The sequence below is a fragment of the Zingiber officinale genome, chromosome 3A (genome assembly GCF_018446385.1).
Source record: "Zingiber officinale cultivar Zhangliang chromosome 3A, Zo_v1.1, whole genome shotgun sequence".
NCBI lineage: Eukaryota > Viridiplantae > Streptophyta > Magnoliopsida > Zingiberales > Zingiberaceae > Zingiber > Zingiber officinale.
In genome coordinates this window covers 164,789,743-164,810,615 of record NC_055990.1, presented here as the reverse complement: position 1 = coordinate 164,810,615, position 20,873 = coordinate 164,789,743, and the positions used below count along the sequence as shown (strand labels likewise).

The window sequence follows — 20,873 nt, the reverse complement described above, 5'->3', positions numbered from 1 at the left end:
AAAGTACCCGCCTCCAATAGGAATGTCCAAATCCGACATCGAGATACTCGTCTCGCGTCAAAGTCCTGTAATACCAATAGATATACTTTTATTTAGCTAAAATTCAAATGAATTGCTAAATAAATCCTTAAAACTATTTAGGGCAAAAACCCTAATTAATAATCACCAATATACCTAATTCAATTAGGAAAACCCTAATTATTGATCAACCTTAACTGGTCATCAATTAATTTCTCCACAGCAAGACCTAAATCCACAACGTTAAACAATAACCTTACCTTTCACTGATCGGATCAAAGTTGGATATCAAGGAAACAACCAAGGCATTCAATGTTGTGGTAGCCGGAATCCAATAGCTTCACACCACTGTCACTGCCAATTGGAAAACAAATTCCATATCTAACTAATTGGAAATCCCTACAATAGCATACCAAAAATCTACATCACTGTTGAAATTAACAATACCATTACCCGACCTTCTTTTCCGGCGATGGTAGCAACCAGCAGTGGCTGGAATAATCAGGTATCAGCCCACTGCCGGAAACCCTAGGTCAGGCGTTGCTCCGTTCAGCCTCAGGTGGTGGCGGCGCCTGGTGCGGCTCGGAAAGGAGGAGAAGGAGAGATGGACCGGCAGAGGGGAGAAGATATCAAGCGGCAGCAGATGCAAACCCAATACTAGGGCACGGCATAGTAAGGGAATAAGAGAAGATATGGCCGGTGGTGGTCGGCGCTGAAAACTTAGAGCGCGGCGTGGAGAGGCCGGCTCTTACTCCTGTGGCCGAAGTGTCTCGGGAGGGTGAGGTACACAGCCCGACCGGTGGTGGCTTGTGCTAGGGCACGGCGACGGCGTCGCCAGAGGAGATGAAGAGAAACCGCCGGCCGGCGGTTAGGGCAGAGAGGAGGAGAAAGGAGGCGGCGTCGGGATGGGCTCGGGTGCGCGAGGGAGAGAAACGGAGGGATTAAGGAAAATAAAGAAAAATATAAAGAAAAAGAAAAGTAAAAAAGGAAAAGAAAAATAAAACTTTTCCTTACTAAAACTGGGTAGCCTAAACAGGCTTTTCCGGGCCCCATCTTGATCCCCGTTAACTCATCCGTACGAACTCCGAAAAATTCTCGAAAAATTTCTAAAAATTTCGGAAAATTCCCTTATTAATATTTGTCATTTTTCCGGTATTTTACAGATTATATACTAAAACCTCCAACCAAACAAGTTTTTATTACATTATCTAGGATTGAACCAAACAACATTAGGTTATATTGTATTCCCCATAACCTTGGTTATGTGATTACCTGGTAATCATATAATCAAGGTTATAAATGATGACCTGAACTAAACGCACCCTTAGATGTTAAACACAATCAGGACCTAATCCGATTTACTTGATCACATCAAAATTACCTTAAAGTACTTGCACTAAAAAAAAAGTGAGCAATATTCTCTCCATGGCACCAAGGCAATATAAAATAGTTCAAGAAGCTGATATGAGTGGAACCACCATGGAATTCTCTAAACAAGTCCATCGTATTCACTTTGATGTCGTACCACATAAAGAGCAAAAACTTAGTGTTGAACTCATTTGGCCCTCAACTGTTGTGTTGTGTCAATCAGTGAACCATATACACTTTTGCTTAAAAATTGTCAGAAGATGAATCCAGCATATTTTACACTGTTTAGATTGTTAAATATTAATGGAGATTAATGTTGTTTAATAGACAAGTCTTTAGAACGGCTATTTATGCACATCATACTTTATCCATTGATCAACTACAATAGTGATCACTGCTACTTTGTTTAAGAGATAACCCTCAGTAAGTTTCCCCCCTAACTTCCTGACTGCTACTTTGTTTTAACCATTTTCAGTTAGCAGTTTACAGTAGTTAGTACTCTATAATAGTCAAATGGCAGTTATAGTTTGTAGCTAAAACTTTCTTGAAGCACTACATTTTGGTTTCAAGTTACCTTTTTGGGTGTTGAAAGAACTCTGAACTAGTGATGCGGTCTCTACCTATAGTTATTTGAGTTTCCGACCATATATATATAGAGAGAGAATTATATAAATTTGTCTCCATGATCTGACACGTATTCTGTTAGTAGTAATCAGTAGTTATCTCATGGAACTCATGTTAATTATCACGCACTAATAGCACATACTTAGGTTTATCATGCACCAATAGCACATACTTAGGTTGCTGCCTGCCTGCATAGTCTCTTGTAACTTTGAACCTGTGCAGATTATGTAGTGGAACTCTAAAGCCTATACTTGACTTCATTATAGGTTAGAGATCAATAATTGTATATTAAGCTTTTGTTAAGTCTAACAGAAGGAAATCTACACACAAAAAAAAAAAAAGGGAAAAAAAAACTAGAAAGAAAGGCCAATGGTTAATAGTTCTCATGCTTGTATGCATTGCCTACCAAAAGAACATAAAACAATTTTGGTTAGCAACAACTTGCTATAAATATCATAAAGGAAGACTTTCTCACAATGTAAAGGGAATATCAAAATTCATTCCATAAACTTCCATGTCGTCTAACAAAAGAAGTCAGTGTGTAAATCTTAATATTGAAGGATCTGCATCATTAAGGTCGAATGCATCTAGACATGTTTAATTTTCTTTCTGGCAAGCAGTTACTTTATATTCCAAATTATTTCTTATGAACTGAATAATGATGCAACATAGAGCAATAGAATCTAAGTAATTGTCTCAGTGGAACAATATATATCCCCACTTTAGCAGCTACATTAGTATAGTAATTTGATAGGATGTATTGCCATCAGTTTCAGTTTAACAGGTTGATTCGATCAATTAAAACGAAGATATCAGATTAGCCACTGTTGCCCTTATGGAGAACATGGCCCCATTCTTGCAGCAAACTTTTGAAGATATATTTTTTCTATTATAGAAAATCTCAAGTTAACTTTGCTTGAATCTCCTTCCACTGAACTGGATAGTAACTTATCCAATTTGCATACATCCACTAGCAGGAAGATAGACACTGGCAATAACCTTTTCTTTTTCTTTTAGCTTTTTGGCTTCAATTTGGTCATTATGTGGTAGAAAAGGATGTGCACACACGATATTTTGAGACTGAAAAAAAAACATATTAAAGAATTAAATACCATCTTCTCTTAGTAAAGGTACCATTGTCCCAAGGCTCCTGAGGTTGAGTTTTGGTTTTGTAAATATTAGATACTATTAATTTAACAGAGATAAAATTTAAAGTTGCAGATATGTTAATTTGGTAATATTATTTTGAGTTTTGACTACAATATTTTTATTATTTATTTTAAACTTAATTAATAAGATAAAATTAAATATCCGAGCCAACTAGATGCTTTTTGACCCTACTTATTCTTTTTGTGGTCTGGAAAGGCAGTATTCCATTTCAACTCCTTTGTGATGTTGAGTTATCCATTAAGGAATATATTTCTTTCAAATTAGAGCTTTCTCTTCAATTATAACCTTGCTGATAAATATGATGAGATTATGTTTACTTTCTCACTGAAATATTTTTTTTTTCAAAAAATTAAATTTGAAAAAAAAAAATATTGTTTGCCTAATCATGTCGGTAATCTTGTTTGGGGTACCTTTCTATCTTCCTCAGGACTTTATGTACGCAATTGCCTACTCTTTCCTTGTGTATTAAATTAGATGATATTGATAGGTATTTTGTACGGTCATCTTTAAGCTTTTAGCCTAATCATTGTCTAAGACGAACTAATAGTGTGTTAGTCTTTGAATGATATAATTAATTAGAGTATATGGTGTTACTCTTAAATAATACTTTTGAAAATTTTCATTTCCACTTTATGATATTTATCTTTTCATTAGAACAGCTCAGAAAATTTTATAATCATCAAATATCCTTTATTATTTTCAAAATCTACTTATTCGCCTAAATCTGTCATTTTATTATTATTATTCCATTAAGGGAACTTTAATAAATAATGCAAACTTTAGGAGCTAAAATGAAATTTACCATCATTTATCATGCTTATTAATTTTGTGTTTGAAATAATATTATTTCTACTATTTTGTGCTATAAAAAGCAGAGTTCCAACTCACTACTCCCAAAACTCGTCCCTTGAAACTCGGTCTTCGATTTTAAGCGACTACGAAATGCGTTCTCCGGCGAGATTTCTACTGTCGTCGGAGGCGGAGCCGCCGAGTCCCCTCCCCTTCGACTCTGACGTCGTTGTCATCCTCGCCGTCCTCCTCTGCGCCCTCATCTGTGTCGTCGGGCTCGCCCTCTTCGCCCGCTGCGCCTGGCTACATCACTCGGTTACCTCATCGGCCCGCATCCCCTTCCCTGCTTCGCCCAACAAGGGCCTCAAGATGAAGGCCATCCGAGCGCTCCCCACGCTCTCTTTCAACTCCTCCTCCGCCTCTGCTGCGGGTGGCATCGCCCTGCTCGACTGCCCCATCTGCCTCGCCGAGTTCTCTGACGGTGAGCTCGTCCGCGTCCTGCCCCAGTGTGGCCACGGCTTCCACGCCAAGTGCGTTGACACCTGGTTTCGGTCCCAATCCTCCTGCCCCACCTGCAGACGGATCTTGGCGGTCGCCGCCCCGCTGCGGTGCCAGCAGTGCGGCGCGAACTCAGGCGCCGCCGCTAAGCTGCACGATGGTGGCGCATCCAGTACGTTCCTGCCCTAAACAACAAGCACGCCACATGTTTGTTATTACGTTTCCTCCTAGTTTTGAACTGATTTGTTGTTCATCTCGTGTGTAATTGCTACACGACAATCAGAGAGGCAGCTTGATATTCTACTAGTTTTGTGTTTTTTTAATGAAAAATGTATCAACTTTCTTGCAAATGGAGTACTTAGGGTAACCCTCACTCCCATGTCGTTTTGAGAACAAGATACTTATGATATTCTTTTGACTACTTTTGCCTCATTTTTAGTTATTGTGATCATGAAGTCGTGCTTTTCATAATTATTTTGATTAGATTATAACTTTCATCCTTTCTTTATGTTTTATTCCAGACTATAATACTCGAATCAATTGAAGTTTTTTATTTTTATCTTTGTTAATCATATTTTTTTTGGTACTATATTCCCACCGGAATTGAGTTCTAGAAGAAGGGAGGAATAAGGGATGTGGCTTTGCACCGTTGGCTAGCGTCCAAATTAACAAAAGCACGCGCGAGTTGTGATCGGGCCATTAGCAAATATCTCGTAGAAACTTTTTGACCGAACTTTCGTGAAATGAAAACACTACCCAGTTGGATGAAACCAACTCGGAAAATTTCCAAATTTATGTGATCTCATATGTTTTTACTTACCTTCCAAAAATCATTCGGTATGAATGCATAATTCAGCATTTGTAATTAAATGTCAATGTTCTAGTTGTCATTATTAATCCTTTAGTTTAGGAGTTAGGTTTGCAAAGCTTTTTATTTAAGAAAAGAGAAAATTTTATAGTTAAAAATTAAGAATTTGTTAATAGACCATTTAACCTTATCTTGTTCACCTGTCCCTCATCACCCAAGGAAACCAAACCAATAGCTGACTTCCCATAGCTGCTTGCAACCAATGCTCGCAAATGATGCTTGCCATCGCCTCCATTAATCCCTAAATCCACTCATCTCCCTGTAAGCTGAAGGTTAAACAATGACCTCTCATAAAACTTTAGAGAGAACCATGGAGATTGCGCAGCTTCATTGTGAATGGAAGCCAGATTAAAGGAATAAAACTTGGAAGGTTTTGTTTAGCAATCTTTCCACAAACACACGGCATATTTTTCTTTCTCAATCGGTCGTTGAACCAAAAGTTCAAGCCTTTTCGAACTACTTCCGGAGAATAATTTCTTCAGAGTTCATTGACAATTTTAAAGAATCATAATTCTACAAAACGATTAAAAGTCAAAGATAAAAATGTTTTTCATATGAAGGGGCTTCTGATTATTCTACAATTGGATGACTTTTCTACAAGCAATGGCCCAGACTAATTGAGAAATATGAATACAAGATTATAACTCTCTTAGAATTATAAAAGGGATTAGACTTGTCCCCAAACAAACAGCGGTATACCATGTTTCTAAAACGACAGATAATTTATAAAATAGTTGAACCACAATTCACAAAAGTCAAATTAGCATCCAGCGATCAAAAATAGTTCAGCAGAACAATTCCACCTGCTCAACCAAACTAAAGAAGAACGACTAATGAAAACAGATTTAAGTGGGGAACTAAATTAGACTAATTTGAGCGAAAATAAATACACAATCTGAGCGGCGAACTGCCAAGGCATGGCTTCTTTTACCATTACAGGAGATGATGATAGGTTATAGGAATATTCCAACTTCAAATACTAACAATAACAAAGAAGAAAAATGAAGAGAGAAACACGGCGTACGTCGCGCTTTTGCTTCCAATTTCCTCAGTCGTCGTCCTCTTCATCCTGTTCGACAAAATATTAGATGGAAATGAAGTACACACAAAGCTTAATTTTTGTAGTTCATTAAAACCTCATCCTCTTCATCATCTTCATCATCGTTCACCTCAGATTTGGACTTGTCGGATTCTTCGTCTTCATCTGCAGCAGCAGCAGAGGCAGCGGCGGGACGACTTCCTCCACCAGACTGTTCAGATAGTCAAGCGCCGTAATTATTGGAGTAAGAAATAAAAAAAAAAAAAATCTAAGGTGAGATCACTACTTACTTGACCCTTATTGTAGGCTGCCATTGTCTTTGTGTAATCTGATTTCAGTTTGGCCGCCTTAGCGACGTAGGGAGCCTTCTCCTGGAATCAAAAGGAAAATTTTAATTCAGAGGAAAGTTTTCAAAAGAATCGTGAAGCTGAATTAAAGATAGACTAGTTGAAGCAGATTACTGACATCCTCCGACAATGATTTCCACTTGTCTCCTCCTGCCTTGCCAACCTATTCCGATCGAATCAATAGAATGTTAAAAGAGTAAAAAAATTACGAAGCTTATGAATTGAACTAACTCCCCAAATCGAGGAATCTTACTACTGCGACCGACTTGTTATTAGGGTGTTTTTCCTTGTACGTCTTCCTGAATTCTTCCCTGCACGTCATCCAAGTTGAATAAACTAAATAAATCAAACAAAATAAACGAAAATTTCAAATACAATCAACAGCCGAGAAGAAAAGATCTCACATGAACACGAAAAAGGCACTGGGAGGCCTCTTAGGCTTGTTGGGATCCTTGTCGGCCTTCGACTTTCTAGGCTTCTTAGCTACCCGTTCCGATCCCTTCTTTACCGCAAGCCTTTAAGAAAAGAGCATCAGATCTAAAAATACAAAAACTACTTCCGGCAGCAATTTTCCAAAAATTCACTCACAAAAGGTTCACAGTTACTCACTTGGTTTCGGCCTTCTTGGGGGCGTCTGCCTTCGACTTTCCCCTTGTCATGGCGAGACCTAGGGCAAAAAAACCTATCATATCCGACGGAATCCGATAGAAACCACCGAAAAAACCTCACAAAAAACACGGGAAAGTAGGAAACTCTACCTTGCGATTGGAGTTTCGAGACGGCGTCGATGGATGGGGGCGCTGTGTGAGGAGGGTGGAGAGGAAGAAGGAGATAAGAAGGCGAGCGACGAGTGGGTGCGTGGTGAAGAGTAGAAGACTCGAAATCCGACGGCCCGCGATGGAGCCGCGGAGACGAGGTCGAAGCGAAGGGATTCGGGAGCGGGTGGTCTTATACTCGTACACGTCACCGATCCCTGTGATCTTCGCTCATTGGACTTCTGCATTGTGTTTTTGCCGTCTTCGGTCTTCAATTTCCTGGCTATGGGGTCCATGTTGATCTTGCTTTCTACTCCTTGGTACGTTAATACGTCTTTTTGTCGCGTTATCTTATTCAGCTTGGTTAAGATATTTTTGTGGATATGATTATTTATGGCGTTCGTTCTTAGCGGCAGCGGTAGTTGCTAGGAGAGCTTTGGACCGTCGGATGAGAATCGGACGGTGGGAGAGAGACAGGCCAAGAGGGGATATGTTGGATCATAAATGAGCACGTGCTTGGGAAATGCGAACTCCTGAAACGTCTGTCCGAAGACCCACTGGATAACCGCTGTTCGAATTGCGCATTATTTTGGAGGTCCCACTAGAAACGGCTAAAATATAGAGTCTTAAAGAGACAATGAGGGAGGAGGGCCTACTTGAATTATGAAGCTACCAAGTAGGGAAGGCAGTGATTGACCAACCAAACGAAAGGCAATGATGAAAAATACATTTTCTAAAAATCATATGAGAATATCACATTTTTAAATTCCAATAATATTTCTGAAAAAAAAGGGGTAACATAGATTCTTTACCGCTTGTATTGTTTCTTGCCAAATCATTGACCTAAAAAGCACACTTTCACTTTCAACTCTATACATTGAGATTGTCTACTAGCTTAGCAAGAAAACGCAACTTAGGAAATGTATGAATTCTGCAATCTGATTAGCTAATGAGTAACCCTATTTTGTTGGCATGGAGGACCTTCCATCCTGATATAATCATACATGATCCCTTGAAAAGGACTTTGACACCTTGTCTGAGTTAAATAAATTGTGTTATCACCAGCAACAAGCCATGAACTATGCACATCTACATGGAACAACCAATACAGGCCGTGGATTCCGTGTCTTGCAATTGAATTATCTCGGCCGATGAGTTTTGTTGTGAAGTGAGGGCGATTCAAGGTTGGGTTGTTGAAACGAACCTTCACCAAATGGGAAATGCAATCAATTTAATAAACTAAATAGCACTGCGAAGGAAAGTAAGTGACATATGAGGTCTGTGAGGTGCCTGTAGTTCAGAAAGCGTGGCAGAAGCAAGTGCCACTCGAAGCTTGTACATTCCAGTTTTATCGATAGTGTCAAGATGGAACTTTATTTGCCACGTGGTTGGTTGATGACAGTTATCTCCAGCCTTTCTGCAAGGAAAGAATACTATAAATATACAAGGTAAGATGAACTGTGATCCATGCAAACATATGACAAATACTACGATGAGAAGGTGCCGACGCAAATTTATAAAGACACTAGAGATGAAGGAGACAACCTAGAGGATTCCTCATGAAGTAATATCGCAAGGGAATTAAGTAGATAAATTTCTAATTGGTACCAAAAAAATTCAAGGGGAGAATCTACAAGTTAAACCTGGTAACATGAGCAAAAAACCAATCTTTTGTATAGTCACTAACGCCAATAGTGTAAATTAAGTCGCTGTCAGGATATAACTCAGCATATCTTTCCCATAAGCCATATTGCCTAAATCTGCAAACACAATTATTCAGATAAAAGTTTTGAGCAAGCTTAAAAATAAATATCATATACTTCTTGCAGTCTAGGGGATGAGTTACACATGGATAATATTAAACATTAATTTCTGCAAGGAGAGGGAATATAGATTTGGATAACCTATCGCAGTGATTAACATAAAGTTTGTTGATGAAGTTGGGGTTAGGATCCGGGATGAAGAACTCAGCAGCAGAACGGTCAGGGATGCCTATTTCCCAGAGAGTAGGACCATCTCTTGGTGGTTCATAAATTAGATCACCTAGATCAATTTGGCTACCTGCTCAAGAATTTCCAAAATTATTAATTCTATCGGGCAGGCGTATATCTTGTATAGTTGTATCCTAAATGTGTTTGATTGGATACGACCAGATATGAACAACAGAAACAACCACCTGAAGTAATAGTTAATGTTATTTCTAATTTGTAGTCTCCAATAAAACCAGGAACCCATGCATAAAGATTATAATCTCCAGTTCTCACATTATGTATGGAAAAATTCCCCTCATCATCTGCCATAGTCCAAAATTGGTATCCCTAAAATAATAAATTTCCTTAGCATATGAACTACAACTTATGAAATATAATAAGAGATTTATTTCATATTCATGTTAACCTTGCACTCTCTTTGCCAAGACCCAGGTTCACCTGGTAAAGCCAAACCAACAAAAGCAGCATTCGCATATAAATAGTCATCATTTATGTACCTGACAAAAGATGATAGATATATGCTGTTAGAAGTTCTTTTTCAAAGTTTCAGTTATCAAGTGGTTGCCGTTATCATCATCAAGCTATGTTTGTAACTATTGGGGGATGATTACAGGATGGACCAACTACAATTAATCACACTGTATTAAAGAAGTGTACATATATGGGATAGAAACAAGCATAAATACAGATAGGGTCATTTATATTCAGTTAACTAATTCAAGGCTTAAATGCTCTAGATAAGAGAATCATACTTATCTTGTACGAGCAGTCTCCCCATAACAGACCCTCTTTGCTCACTTTTTTGGAAGTCCTCAGAAACTGGAAATTGGTATGGCCAACTATCCATTTCCGTTTGTGCCTGCTTGATGAAGAAATACAGTGTAAAGAACACAATAAACTGCTAGTGTAATACTTGAAGTCTTGTTGTCATGATTAGATTCAACTTTATTAGCCCTGCTATTGTTAAATCTAATTGTCACTATGCTTTGCAATATCAATATCAGACTACTAAAAAATAATTACATTTTCTATTGACGATGAACAATTAGTAGTAAAAACATGTATTTTAATTACAACATACCATCTTAGACAACCTGGTCTTATAAACTATTTGTGTTAAGTTATAGTATGTATTTTGATGTAAAAAAGGGAACCTGAAGTTTTGCATCCTCCCAAAGAACTCGTGGATCTGTATCATCCATAGCAGAATTAAGGTAGATGAAGACTGGACCAAAAACCTTCTTCCAATATTCACCATTCCTAAACTTGGGCACAAGATCCACCCCAGCATAATGAGCACTCATAAACATCTGTGAAAAATATTTAAAAAAATGGAAATCAGGAAAATAGTGGCCTTACTGATCATAGTTGTCATTATAAATAGGCAACCAAAAGTGGCTTTGACATATACACTAATGCATCCTACAAAACATGAAGTGACTCCTATTGATTCAACAATTAATCAGAAGTAGCATAAAATTATGCCTAGCAACATAAAGCAAATAAAATGAATTCACAGAAATTTAGCATTATGAAATAGGTAGCTGAATATTATTGCTTTTAGCTAGTATGCAATATTATCAAAATAATAGATATAACTAAATGAACAGATCTTTTTCCATCATATTCAAATATTGCTATATATTTCTCACAATAAAATAATACAAAAAAATTCTTAAAATACCATAACCAACCTGCTACTTGATTGTTTCACAAAACATATTGATTGATTATCTACTATGAAAACACTATTAGATGTAATTCTGATATTGTTCTTTTCCTACACTGCTCCATCAATAACAATGTTCTCCTTTTTTTTTCTTTAGGAGCTTTAATTAAAAAGTAATCGAACAAAAGTGAGGAATTAATAATATATTCAAAAGTCGTAATAATGTGATACTCACAGCAAGTGTTGTTGGACCAACATGAGATGTTAATTCTTGCTTGACTGGGCCTCCTGTTCTGAACTCATTACTGGGCGTGATTTGCCAAAATCCAACAGGAGGTTTGAAACATATCCATCCATGGACTTTTATGTCTTTGTCTTCACAGGAATATTGGTACTTGTCGTCAACCTTAAGCCATTCAACATAATATGCCAAGGTCAACTAAAACAGGATACAAAATTATCAGTGTCTGCCAATAGCTTTTCCTTACCTCTGCTTTCAGTTCATTATTGATTGGGTTAGTTAAGAGAACAGCCTCAGGATATGCTAACTTCTGTGACCTATTAGGCATGCGATCCTCTGGCATTGGCATGAATCTTTGTCTATCACCTGCTATTGCCATGTACTGAAACCTGAACCCAAAAAAGCTAAAGTTTTACATGTAGGGGAAAAAAACTTGATGACACAATAAAAATATGGAGCAAAGTTACTGAGTTGGCATGGTTCATGTCGTAAATGAAAAAAACATTTATGCAACATAAAATAGGCTTAAGACAATTTACTTGTCTTTCCTAAGCTTGAAAGCTACCCTGGTCTCTGCCATATCGAAGTCTGGCCATCCTTCTAGGTGCTCATAGATGCCATAAGTGTAAAATCCTGAGCAGCCACAAAGCACAACAAACCTACATGCCTTCAAGTTTTACTTATGTAGAAACCATTTTAATATGGGATAGAGAATTTCTTTGAGAGACTATAGCTTCATGCACCTTTTGTCTATGTTTAAAGGGACATGCTTGCCTTGGAGTGATGGTTCCCACTTCCTTGTGAAGGACACTTCTATCTGAGTCTCGTCTTGATATATGAGTTCAGAATGTGTCCCCTCAATCCTTTTAGCCATTTAGCGTTAACCTATTTAGGCTCAGTACTTGATAAGATAGTGAACAAGAAAAATACCACCATGAAGAAACTACTCACACGTCAAATATACCAGAACCCTGAGGTTCATTCCATACTAAATCCCAGTAGCTGCAAACAAAAAGGATATTTGACATAACAACATGCTCTTGTATATATCTGTATCAACATTCGTGTTTTCATAATATGTTTAAGCATCTTTGATTAGATAGTTCAACTGAAACCTTTCCTTAATGAGGAAGTAAAAGCAAGTATAGAAATCAAGGTAAACAGTCCTGACTTGTATAATTGAAATGCTGAATTGATTGTTGTAGGAGTTCAGGAATCAATATATTGGAAAAAGAATTATTAATGATGACTATAATATTTCTAAAACGTTCTGAAAAGAAGACAAACAATTATATCAAAAATCTGATATTGTCCCATTGCAAAAAATAATGATAATAAGGATCTAATAAAACATAAGAAGCAGGAAGTATTACCAACTGGCATTGTTGGTAAGGGTTTTGAAAATTATTGGCAAGGCCCTAGGTTTTAGTTTTGATTTCATCAATCATCATTTAAGATGGGATTTTTATTTCCTTCCTATCAAGATAGCATACGAGCAAGAAAGGCTAAAATTTCTAAACTATGATTTTTATTCCTTCACAAGGAACGGTACTTTGATGATTTGACAAATCCTGCAAACTAGAAATTAGATATTATTCGATGGGATAAAAACGATTCATCAAAACATTAAGTATAATTTGGGTGGGGAATAAGAACATGGTCCGTTAAGTATAGTTGGAGGTATGAAAAAATACCCACGGTTCCCTTCTTTGTTTATAACTTCCAACAGATTATCAATGCCGTTGTATCTAATTCCAGTGATAAGCCCTCCGGGATTTGTCAAGGTCAATTGGAGAATACCATTGTCTATCACAATCTGGAAATTTGTAGTCCCACCAAAAAAAATTAGACACATACGTTCGAGAATCATCTAAAAAACAGTAAGATAGAAACTGGGAATTTTACATGTCTCTCTTTCGCTTCTAATCTCAGGCCAACAGTCGCCATCTTGTGAGGCTCCCTCGAGCAGGAACAGCAACTCGAAAAAGCGGCGCTGCAACGCAAAAGGAGACAACAGAGACCGAAAAGACAAATTAAAAACTGGGGAAAAAAAAGACAGATTCTATCCGATTAAAACAGATCAATATATCCATGAAGAAAGAATGTTCTTTCACCTTAATTTGCGAAGGCTTGCCATCACCGTGGAGGCGGTCCTTGGATTTATAACATCTCCATCTCTTTCTATGGTTATCCCTCGATCGGGAAACAACAAGCAAATGGATGGATGTCTTGAAAGCCAAGGAAATCTTTACCTGCGCCGGTGCCGATCTTTCGACGCTTGTCTGTGTTGCGAGAAACCTACGGCAAGCAGCACAGACGAACCAAGGGTCAAGGGCCTGCATCCATTTATTATTTGAAAAATAATGGTACGCATAAGGAAAAAAATGATATTATAAAATTTAATATTTTATTTCTCTTTCATTCTGTATTTTTAATGGATTTGATGATTTTATACTGCAACAAATATTTATTATTATTATTTTACTCGTGAATTCAGTTACAATTAGTTGTAATTATCTCTTGAGTTTACCGTCCTCTAAAATTATAATTTAGATTGGGATAGATAATAAAAAATCTCGATAATGGGTAAGTGGCTAAGTTGTCAGGCGTCGAGCAAGGTGATCTCCGGTCACTTGTCCTGCCCTAAACTATAACTTAGGGGATGGTGACCACAGAGAGGGATCGCAACCGATTATGTCCAAATTACTACCATGATCCAACCGCAAATGTAAGTGGTCCATTTTTTTTACTAGGGGATTTAGTCTCATGAAAATATTAGCTTGTATACATTTATCCTATACATTGATGGGCGTCTCTCATAGGTCCGAGCGTCTGGATGCTCGCTCAGGCTACCGGATGCCCTCCCGTGCGCTTAAATATTCGCCCGGGTACTCGGATACTCGCTTGGGCACTCGGATTCTCAAAAAGTGAATCAGGCCGCCCAGGAGTACTTCTGAGTAGTTGGACCTTTGAAGGTCGCCAAAAAATGTGCAAGGTAAGGATGTGCGAGTGGTAATATCCTCCACACCCAGTTCATGGACGATTGTTGAATGACTCTCACCGAGTCTAGGTGCCTCAACTGACTCTCACTGAGTCTGGGAGCTTCAACCGTTCTTGGTCGCTTGAGCAATGATAGTGTAATGATGTGACAATTTGTTCGAGGCGCCTAGAATTAATTCAGGCACCTCAATTATTTTTTTTATGTTTTTTAAATTTTTTTGGTAAGGGAGCTCAAATTTTTTTTTTTTTAAATGAAAAATTCTGTAAACTTTAAATCCCATACCATATATATTATTCTATGTGAGCACCTAAAAATTTTTATCTTAAACATTATAATCCAAGAAGAAAATTCAAAACTTAGAAAAAAAATTATTAGCTTTAAATCTATTATAACTAATCTTTAAATTTTAAATACATATAATATACCAATGATAATCTAAATTTTTAAATCTTAAAACACTATGATAAAAAAAAATAATCTTATAGAAAAAATTTTATTAATTCATCTAAATCTTAAATTTATAATTCTAAATACATATAAACTTATAATAATATACGAAAGTTATAATAATATTTTATTTTAATATTTTTTTTTAATAGGTGTGTTAGTTTAACTGCAATAAGTAATTTTAGAACGCCATTAGAAGAGTTTTGAGGTCTGAATAGGTACCAATATGAATCCAAATCAAACATTGTATTTGATGTCGGTTCAGATACTAATCGTCGACGGATATTCAGAGTGGGAAGAGCTAAAAACAAGGCTTCTTGTGACATATTTCGCAATTTACAGGGAAGGGGTGACGATGTTGAGGAGTGAGACCCTAATGTTGATCAACCTCCTGTACAATCTCCCGCTTCCTTCCTCCATTCCTTCCAAGGTCTCTTCCAGCACTGCCATCGCCACCGTCGCCTCCTCTCCCTCCTCTGTCTTCTTCCTCGATCCCCAAATCCCCCTCCATGGCTCCTCCTTCACCATCGACGATGCCGCTGCCGCCGCTGCATGGGAAGACCTCGAGAAAACCGCTGCCATAGCGGCCGCTGCCGCCTCCGCCAAGATCCCAACCACCTCGGCCTCCGCCGCGTCTGCCCATTGCCCTGGAGGTAACTGAGGACATCTGGCCAGATCCTTGATGGCCGCCGCGAGCCCCGCGATCTCCTTCTCTGTCCGCCGCAGCGACCGGGCCGTGGAGGCGAGCCGCGCGGGATCCCTCCGTCGGGAGGCGGCGCGTGCCTCCGCGGCGTGTTGCGCGAGGGAGATCGCGGCGGAGCGGTAGGAGCCCTGCGCGTCCGCGAGGCGGAGGAAGGCGTCGAGGAGGCGGTCGGTCACGGCGGAGCGGCGGCGGAGGGAGTCCTGAGTCTGCGGAAGCCGGATGAGGTTGTCGAGCGAGGCGAGCAGGCGGTCGATCCGCTCGAAAGCCGATGTGGCGGTGGCGGCCGCAGAGGAGGAAGAACAACCGATTTCGGCGGAGGCGCGGAGGGAGCGGATCTCGTCTTGGAGGAGGGAGAGGGTGGGGTGGGAGCGGCAGGGGAAGCTGGCGGAGCGAGTGTGGTGGGCATCGCGCCGGCGGCAGCGGGAGGGGCTGGCGCTAGGGCTCAGCCCTGACAAGGAGATGGAGCGGCGGAATCCTGCGACCATAGCGTTCGTCGGATCAGATGCTGTCCCGGTAAGCTTACTCCCCTTGCTTTCGCCTTCTATTTGGATCCTTTTGCTTGTTTCTCGCCGGCGGTGATGGATTAAGGAGCGAGCGAGAGTTGTGGGATTTATAAACGCCGGGTGCAGATCTGGGTGGGTTGGGTGGGAATAAAGTAGTAGTCGAAAACGTGAGAAGGCTCGCGGATAGGGAACAGAACACCACCTGCCCACCTGGTAAACAAAATTAATCACAAATCACGAAGTTAAGTGCTCAACTCGATTTGAAAATATGCTTAACTCAGAGGTTAAGGTCGGAATCTTTCTCACCTCGGCTTGGCGATCAAGTATCGTGCATGTGTAGCATAGACCATGGCACGAAGAAATGGGCACCTATGGTATGAGAAAGAGGGACGCGTGTCATATGACAGCGCATGCCAAGAAGCCGAGACCTAACGCACCAAGCATAATAGCTGTTAGCTCACCTACTATGTTGACACGTAGCGACCGCAGGGATTAAATATGTTTCGGTTGTTTGTGTATCGCATCAAGTGAGTGGGTCTGCGCTACATGTACTTCAGCCTAGGTACTATGAACCCTATGACAATAATATCTAATAAAATCTTCTCTGATTTATCTTCTACTCCTATTTAATTAAATTTATTTGATTTGTCTGACTAAAGAGTGTTTTGATCTCGTTTTGTATATCTTTAGACAATTTTAACATGCTTTGATATATCTTATCATTAAATTATAGGATTTTGTTCTTTTGATATTTTTAAGAGCTTTACCCGTTTATTTGGCTCTGTTATTTTTTTGTCGGTCTTGCATATGTTTATGATATGCTAACAGGATTTTTTTTAATCTATTTTAGCATCAAATTAAAGGATTTTGATCTTTTATTGTTTAAGAACTCTACACATTTATTTCAATCTTTTATTGTTTAATAACTCTACACATTTCTTTTAGCTACTTTGTATTTTGTTGTCACTATAATAATTTGGAATGCGATGGCTCTGGTCTTTCTTAGTTAGTTTGAGGTGGGTCTGGACTTTGCTCCACTTATATTTCTGAATGAGGGAAGAGGGTGTAAAATTCCTCATTCATGTATTCTGCAGTTGAACGTTGTCTCTCTTTCTTTCTTAGAACAAGTTCGAAGAGTTGCGATGGTACTTAAAGATGACTTTTAAATGTTCGGATAGCAAGCCAGCTGCTAACCATCGTTAGTTCCATATTAATGGGCTCATCTCAGACTTCTGTTAGCTTCAGTAATTTTTCTCATAACAAGTGAAATGACGGTAGATGATTGACGTGAGACTTCGATGGAGGATTAGTACGGGAGAACTTAATCTTTAAGTGTCATAATTTTTAATTCAGGATTCGAAATTAAACTTTGTTTATATTTACATGTGCAGAATTTAAAAATCTACGTTTGTTATAAAAAAAAAAAAATAGGTAACCATCAAGTTGCGAGTCAAAAAATATTGTTTAGGCTCTTTTCAAAAAATCTGAACATATTTTATTTTTTTTAGTCATTTCAATTTTTTATAGTATTTAAAATATTTTTGGTATATCATATATGTCTATATAAGTGACTAAACTATATGTATATAAGTGTCATGTTTAGTTGTTTGAGAAATTATTTTCTAATTTTAATAATTTTTTTTTTATAAAAAAGTTAGAGAACTATGAGCATCTTTTTAGTTTTCATGTGGTTCCTCTTCTCATCTTCTTCTCAATTCCTTCTTTTCGTCAACCTGTAAGATAATTGTTATTCTACTTAACGTCAATTGGTATCAGAGCAATTCAGATCCAATGGAAGGTCGTTGTGGTCGTAGTTACTGTCACAATAACAAATAGGTTCCGATTGAGGAAGCTGAACGTAGTCATAGCGTTTAGGATATAATAACAATTAAGGATTTACTGAGACAAGTCGTAGATTTAATCCAGCGTCTAGTGGAGATAGTGAAAATATTGAGGTTTGTGAGATCTCGGATCGTGGATTTGAGTCTACCTTTAAGAACCCCCAACGAACTATACATCATGAATGCCATGGTCGAGTGGAGCCCTATAGAGACTTCGATTTTCGAGTTGAATTGTATGAATTTTCTAGTACGTTACAAGCGGAGGGTTTCATTAATTGAATCAATGAAGTCGAGCAGATCTTTAACTATAAGCAAGTTTTTGATTGGATGAAAATGAAGTTGATTGTCATCAGATTCAAGTGATAAGCATCTGCATGGTGGGATTAGAGACAAACAAGACAAATCTCAAATAGCTGACTATAAGAAGATGAAGAAGAAGATACCATCAATTTTAAGGGTTCCTAAAAAATTAAGCTTAAAAGCGATACCATTAAATTAGAATAAAGTTTGGAGACGAATGGAAGGCCACATTCAAGACATAACATGGGATATACGAGTGGATGGTCATGTCTTTTGGATTGCCTAATGCGCCCAACACATCCATAAGGTTTATGTATAAAAATTTTTTGTCTTTCATGGTAAGTTTGTGGTGGTTTACTTTGTTGACATTCTCATCTACAATCTAACATGGTTATCACACTTCGATTACCTCCATGCTGTTTTTGAAAAGTTGAAACTGGAGTGCTTATTTGTTAACAAGAAGAAGTGTTAACAAGAACACTTCGATCACCTCCATATGGTGTCTACTGATGGTGTGTACGCAAATTAAGCAAAGATAGATGTAGTCTTGGAGTGATCTCAACCAAGAATCTTGCACGATGTCAGATGTTTCCATGGCTTAACTTCTTTCTATCGTCAATTCATAAAAAATTTCAGCACTCTAATTGCTTTCATCATCGAGTGTCTTAAGATATGAGATTTTAAATGGTCTGTAAAAGCAAAAACTATTTTTCAACTAATCAAGTAGAAGATGACTGAGACATCATTTTTGGCACTTCTTAATTTTGACAATTATTCAAGGTCAATTGTGATACATCCAACATTGATCTATGGGATGTTTTGAGTTAGTCTAGATATTCAGTTGATTTCTTCGTTAAGAAGTTATCCGGATTCAAGAAGAATTACTTTACCTATGATTTGGAGTGCTATGTCATTGTTCAATTCTTAAAGCATTATCGTCACTACTTAGAACGGAAGGAGTTCATTCTGTTCACTAATCACGAAGCCTTGAAGTACATTAATAGTTAACACAAGCTGAGTAGGCGGCATCCCAAGTGGATGATTTATTTATAGGAATTCAACAGTATTGATCCGGTAGTAAGAGCGGGCCCCCCCCCCTTTCTTGCAAAGTCAACGCCAAGTGAAAGTCACCGGAGCAGCCGCCCATCCGAGGAGAGTGTGGTCCTACCGGACGGATGACCGTAGACGGCCGACCCGACCGGACTGCCGGCTGGCCGATGGAATCGAATACCCGGATGGGTCTGGCCGGCTCGCACTTATGGTTGGAGGACACCCTGTCAAATCGGGGTTCCGACGCTCAGTTAAAAAGGTCACGGACCGAGCTGACCTTTTGACCGGCCACAGTCATAAAGCGCCCCTGTTTATTAGTCTCCACAAAGCACAGGTAAACCACTGCGTATGTCCGGTCGGATGTTGGGGGAGCTGTCCGCTCGGACGACAAGTTTGGAGCAAGGAAAAAGACCCGAGGATTTCTCCTCTGACAACCGGTAGGTTTCACGTGTGTGTCATGCTCCAAATCTTGTGACAGGGGATTCTGCTGTCCCATCGAGGGCATGCTTTGACTGTAGCGATATGGGTCAGGTAAGTTTTTCTGACAGCCACATACCTAGGAAAGGACAGGTAAGCTTTCTGACAGCCGCATACCTAGGAAAGGACAGAAGACACGTATGCACCTAGATACGCGTGCCCAGACCCTTCATAGCTCTATATAAAGAACCTCAGGTTTCGCCGGGGAGGTACGTATTCTGAGATTTTGGAAGCCACTTTGTTCATCGTAGCTTACCTGACTTGAGCGTCGGAGGGCTGTCGCCGGGACACCCCTCCCGGTTCGGTTTTGCTGCAGGTTCACCGGAGCACTCGAGAATCCAGCAGGGAGCGCCGCATCCCCAGCGTTTGTTGACTCTTGGTTCGAACAGGATCAAGTATGTTGAGGCACTAAGTTTGAAGTTTGAATCATGTCGTAGATGTTTTGACTCGTCGCTCTTTATTACTTACTATCATGAGCAGTAAAGTTGCAGACTTTAAAGTCTTCATAGATATGTATGCTGACCCTTCATTTGGAAGGGTATTCTAGGATATACATGATGATTTATGTCATAATTTTATTTTATATAATGACTATCTGTTTCGTAGATTGCAGTTATTCTAAATTGCTTTCAGATGCATCATATTCTAAGTGAGCTTTATAATGAGGGGTATTTTGGACGTGATAAGACATTGGTCTTCATCTCAATTAATTTTTATCGATTCAGGTTGACCAATGATATCACTCACTTTGTAAACCAATATTCTGTATGCCAACGGTCTAGGGGATTCTTACCAATGCATGCTTGTACGCTTCCTTATATATTCCTAAAGCCCCTTGGTTCGACATCAGCGTAGATTTTATATTGAGATTACTCCACATCCAATGAATCTCGAATTCTTGTTGTGGTTGACAAGTTTTCAAAGATGACGCATTTTGTAATCACAGGAAAACTATGGATGCTGTTTAGATTACTCATCTTTACTTCAAGGAAATCGTGTAGTTGCATGATATTCCTCGATTAGGCCATGACACTAAGTTTATTAGCAATTTTTGAAAGAATTTATTAGGAAAATTGAGAATACAATTAAACTAGTAGTGCCTATCACCTCAGACAGATGGTTAGATTGAGATGGTGAATTAGAGTTTGGATAATTTTCTGAGATGTCTAATAAA

General features: G+C 38.8%; 4 protein-coding genes and 1 long non-coding RNA gene across 7 annotated transcripts; 1 reads left to right on the top strand and 4 right to left on the bottom strand.

Moving 5' to 3' along the window:
* Positions 1-6: 6 nt before the first annotated feature.
* LOC122054239 lies at positions 7-845 on the bottom strand. Its single transcript, XR_006132610.1, has 3 exons — positions 477-845; positions 279-372; positions 7-65 (listed from the first exon to the last, which is right to left on the bottom strand). It is a non-coding gene; the product is annotated as an uncharacterized LOC122054239 (long non-coding RNA).
* A 3,210-nt stretch (positions 846-4,055) lies between these two features.
* Positions 4,056-4,863, top strand: LOC122053384 (probable E3 ubiquitin-protein ligase ATL44). The gene has a single exon (XM_042615409.1). It carries the CDS (start codon positions 4,123-4,125, stop codon positions 4,654-4,656), a length of 534 nt encoding a protein of 177 aa, XP_042471343.1. The 5' UTR covers positions 4,056-4,122; the 3' UTR covers positions 4,657-4,863.
* A 1,316-nt stretch (positions 4,864-6,179) lies between these two features.
* Positions 6,180-7,667, bottom strand: LOC122053385 (HMG1/2-like protein). Its single transcript, XM_042615410.1, has 8 exons — positions 7,480-7,667; positions 7,331-7,388; positions 7,126-7,236; positions 6,975-7,032; positions 6,840-6,884; positions 6,665-6,745; positions 6,472-6,585; positions 6,180-6,404 (listed from the first exon to the last, which is right to left on the bottom strand). Exons 2-8 carry the CDS (start codon positions 7,378-7,380, stop codon positions 6,384-6,386), a joined length of 480 nt encoding a protein of 159 aa, XP_042471344.1. The 5' UTR covers positions 7,381-7,388; positions 7,480-7,667; the 3' UTR covers positions 6,180-6,383.
* A 567-nt stretch (positions 7,668-8,234) lies between these two features.
* On the bottom strand, positions 8,235-13,720 carry LOC122053383 (probable rhamnogalacturonate lyase B). 3 transcript variants are annotated; one of them, XM_042615406.1, is made up of 16 exons: positions 13,492-13,720; positions 13,283-13,370; positions 13,072-13,193; positions 12,329-12,379; positions 12,121-12,240; positions 11,917-12,036; positions 11,625-11,766; positions 11,372-11,542; positions 10,622-10,777; positions 10,220-10,326; positions 9,874-9,964; positions 9,653-9,794; positions 9,381-9,537; positions 9,120-9,236; positions 8,767-8,893; positions 8,235-8,680 (listed from the first exon to the last, which is right to left on the bottom strand). In XM_042615406.1, exons 1-16 carry the CDS (start codon positions 13,512-13,514, stop codon positions 8,423-8,425), a joined length of 1,992 nt encoding a protein of 663 aa, XP_042471340.1. In that variant the 5' UTR covers positions 13,515-13,720; the 3' UTR covers positions 8,235-8,422. The 3 variants fall into 3 exon arrangements, with proteins under 3 accessions (XP_042471340.1, XP_042471341.1, XP_042471342.1); XM_042615407.1 differs by lacking the exons at positions 9,381-9,537; positions 9,653-9,794; positions 9,874-9,964; XM_042615408.1 differs by lacking the exons at positions 13,072-13,193; positions 13,283-13,370; positions 13,492-13,720 and having other exon boundaries at positions 11,917-12,044; positions 12,121-12,996.
* A 1,441-nt stretch (positions 13,721-15,161) lies between these two features.
* On the bottom strand, positions 15,162-16,013 carry LOC122050886. The gene has a single exon (XM_042611755.1). It carries the CDS (start codon positions 16,011-16,013, stop codon positions 15,162-15,164), a length of 852 nt encoding a protein of 283 aa, XP_042467689.1.
* Positions 16,014-20,873: the final 4,860 nt, after the last annotated feature.

Coding starts and splice junctions, on each gene's coding strand:
- LOC122053385 (XM_042615410.1), bottom strand. CDS start 7,380: ATGACAAGGGGAAAGTCGAAGGCAGACGCCCCCAAGAAGGCCGAAACC. Junction 7,033..7,125: donor AGTGCCTTTTTCGTGTTCAT/GTGAGATCTTTT, acceptor GATGACGTGCAG/GGAAGAATTCAGGAAGACGT. Junction 6,586..6,664: donor CAGCCTACAATAAGGGTCAA/GTAAGTAGTGAT, acceptor CTATCTGAACAG/TCTGGTGGAGGAAGTCGTCC.
- LOC122053384 (XM_042615409.1), top strand. CDS start 4,123: ATGCGTTCTCCGGCGAGATTTCTACTGTCGTCGGAGGCGGAGCCGCCG.
- LOC122050886 (XM_042611755.1), bottom strand. CDS start 16,013: ATGGTCGCAGGATTCCGCCGCTCCATCTCCTTGTCAGGGCTGAGCCCT.
- LOC122053383 (XM_042615406.1), bottom strand. CDS start 13,514: ATGGCAAGCCTTCGCAAATTAAG. Junction 13,194..13,282: donor TAGAAGCGAAAGAGAGACAT/GTAAAATTCCCA, acceptor ACAAATTTCCAG/ATTGTGATAGACAATGGTAT. Junction 11,543..11,624: donor ATAATGAACTGAAAGCAGAG/GTAAGGAAAAGC, acceptor GAATGGCTTAAG/GTTGACGACAAGTACCAATA.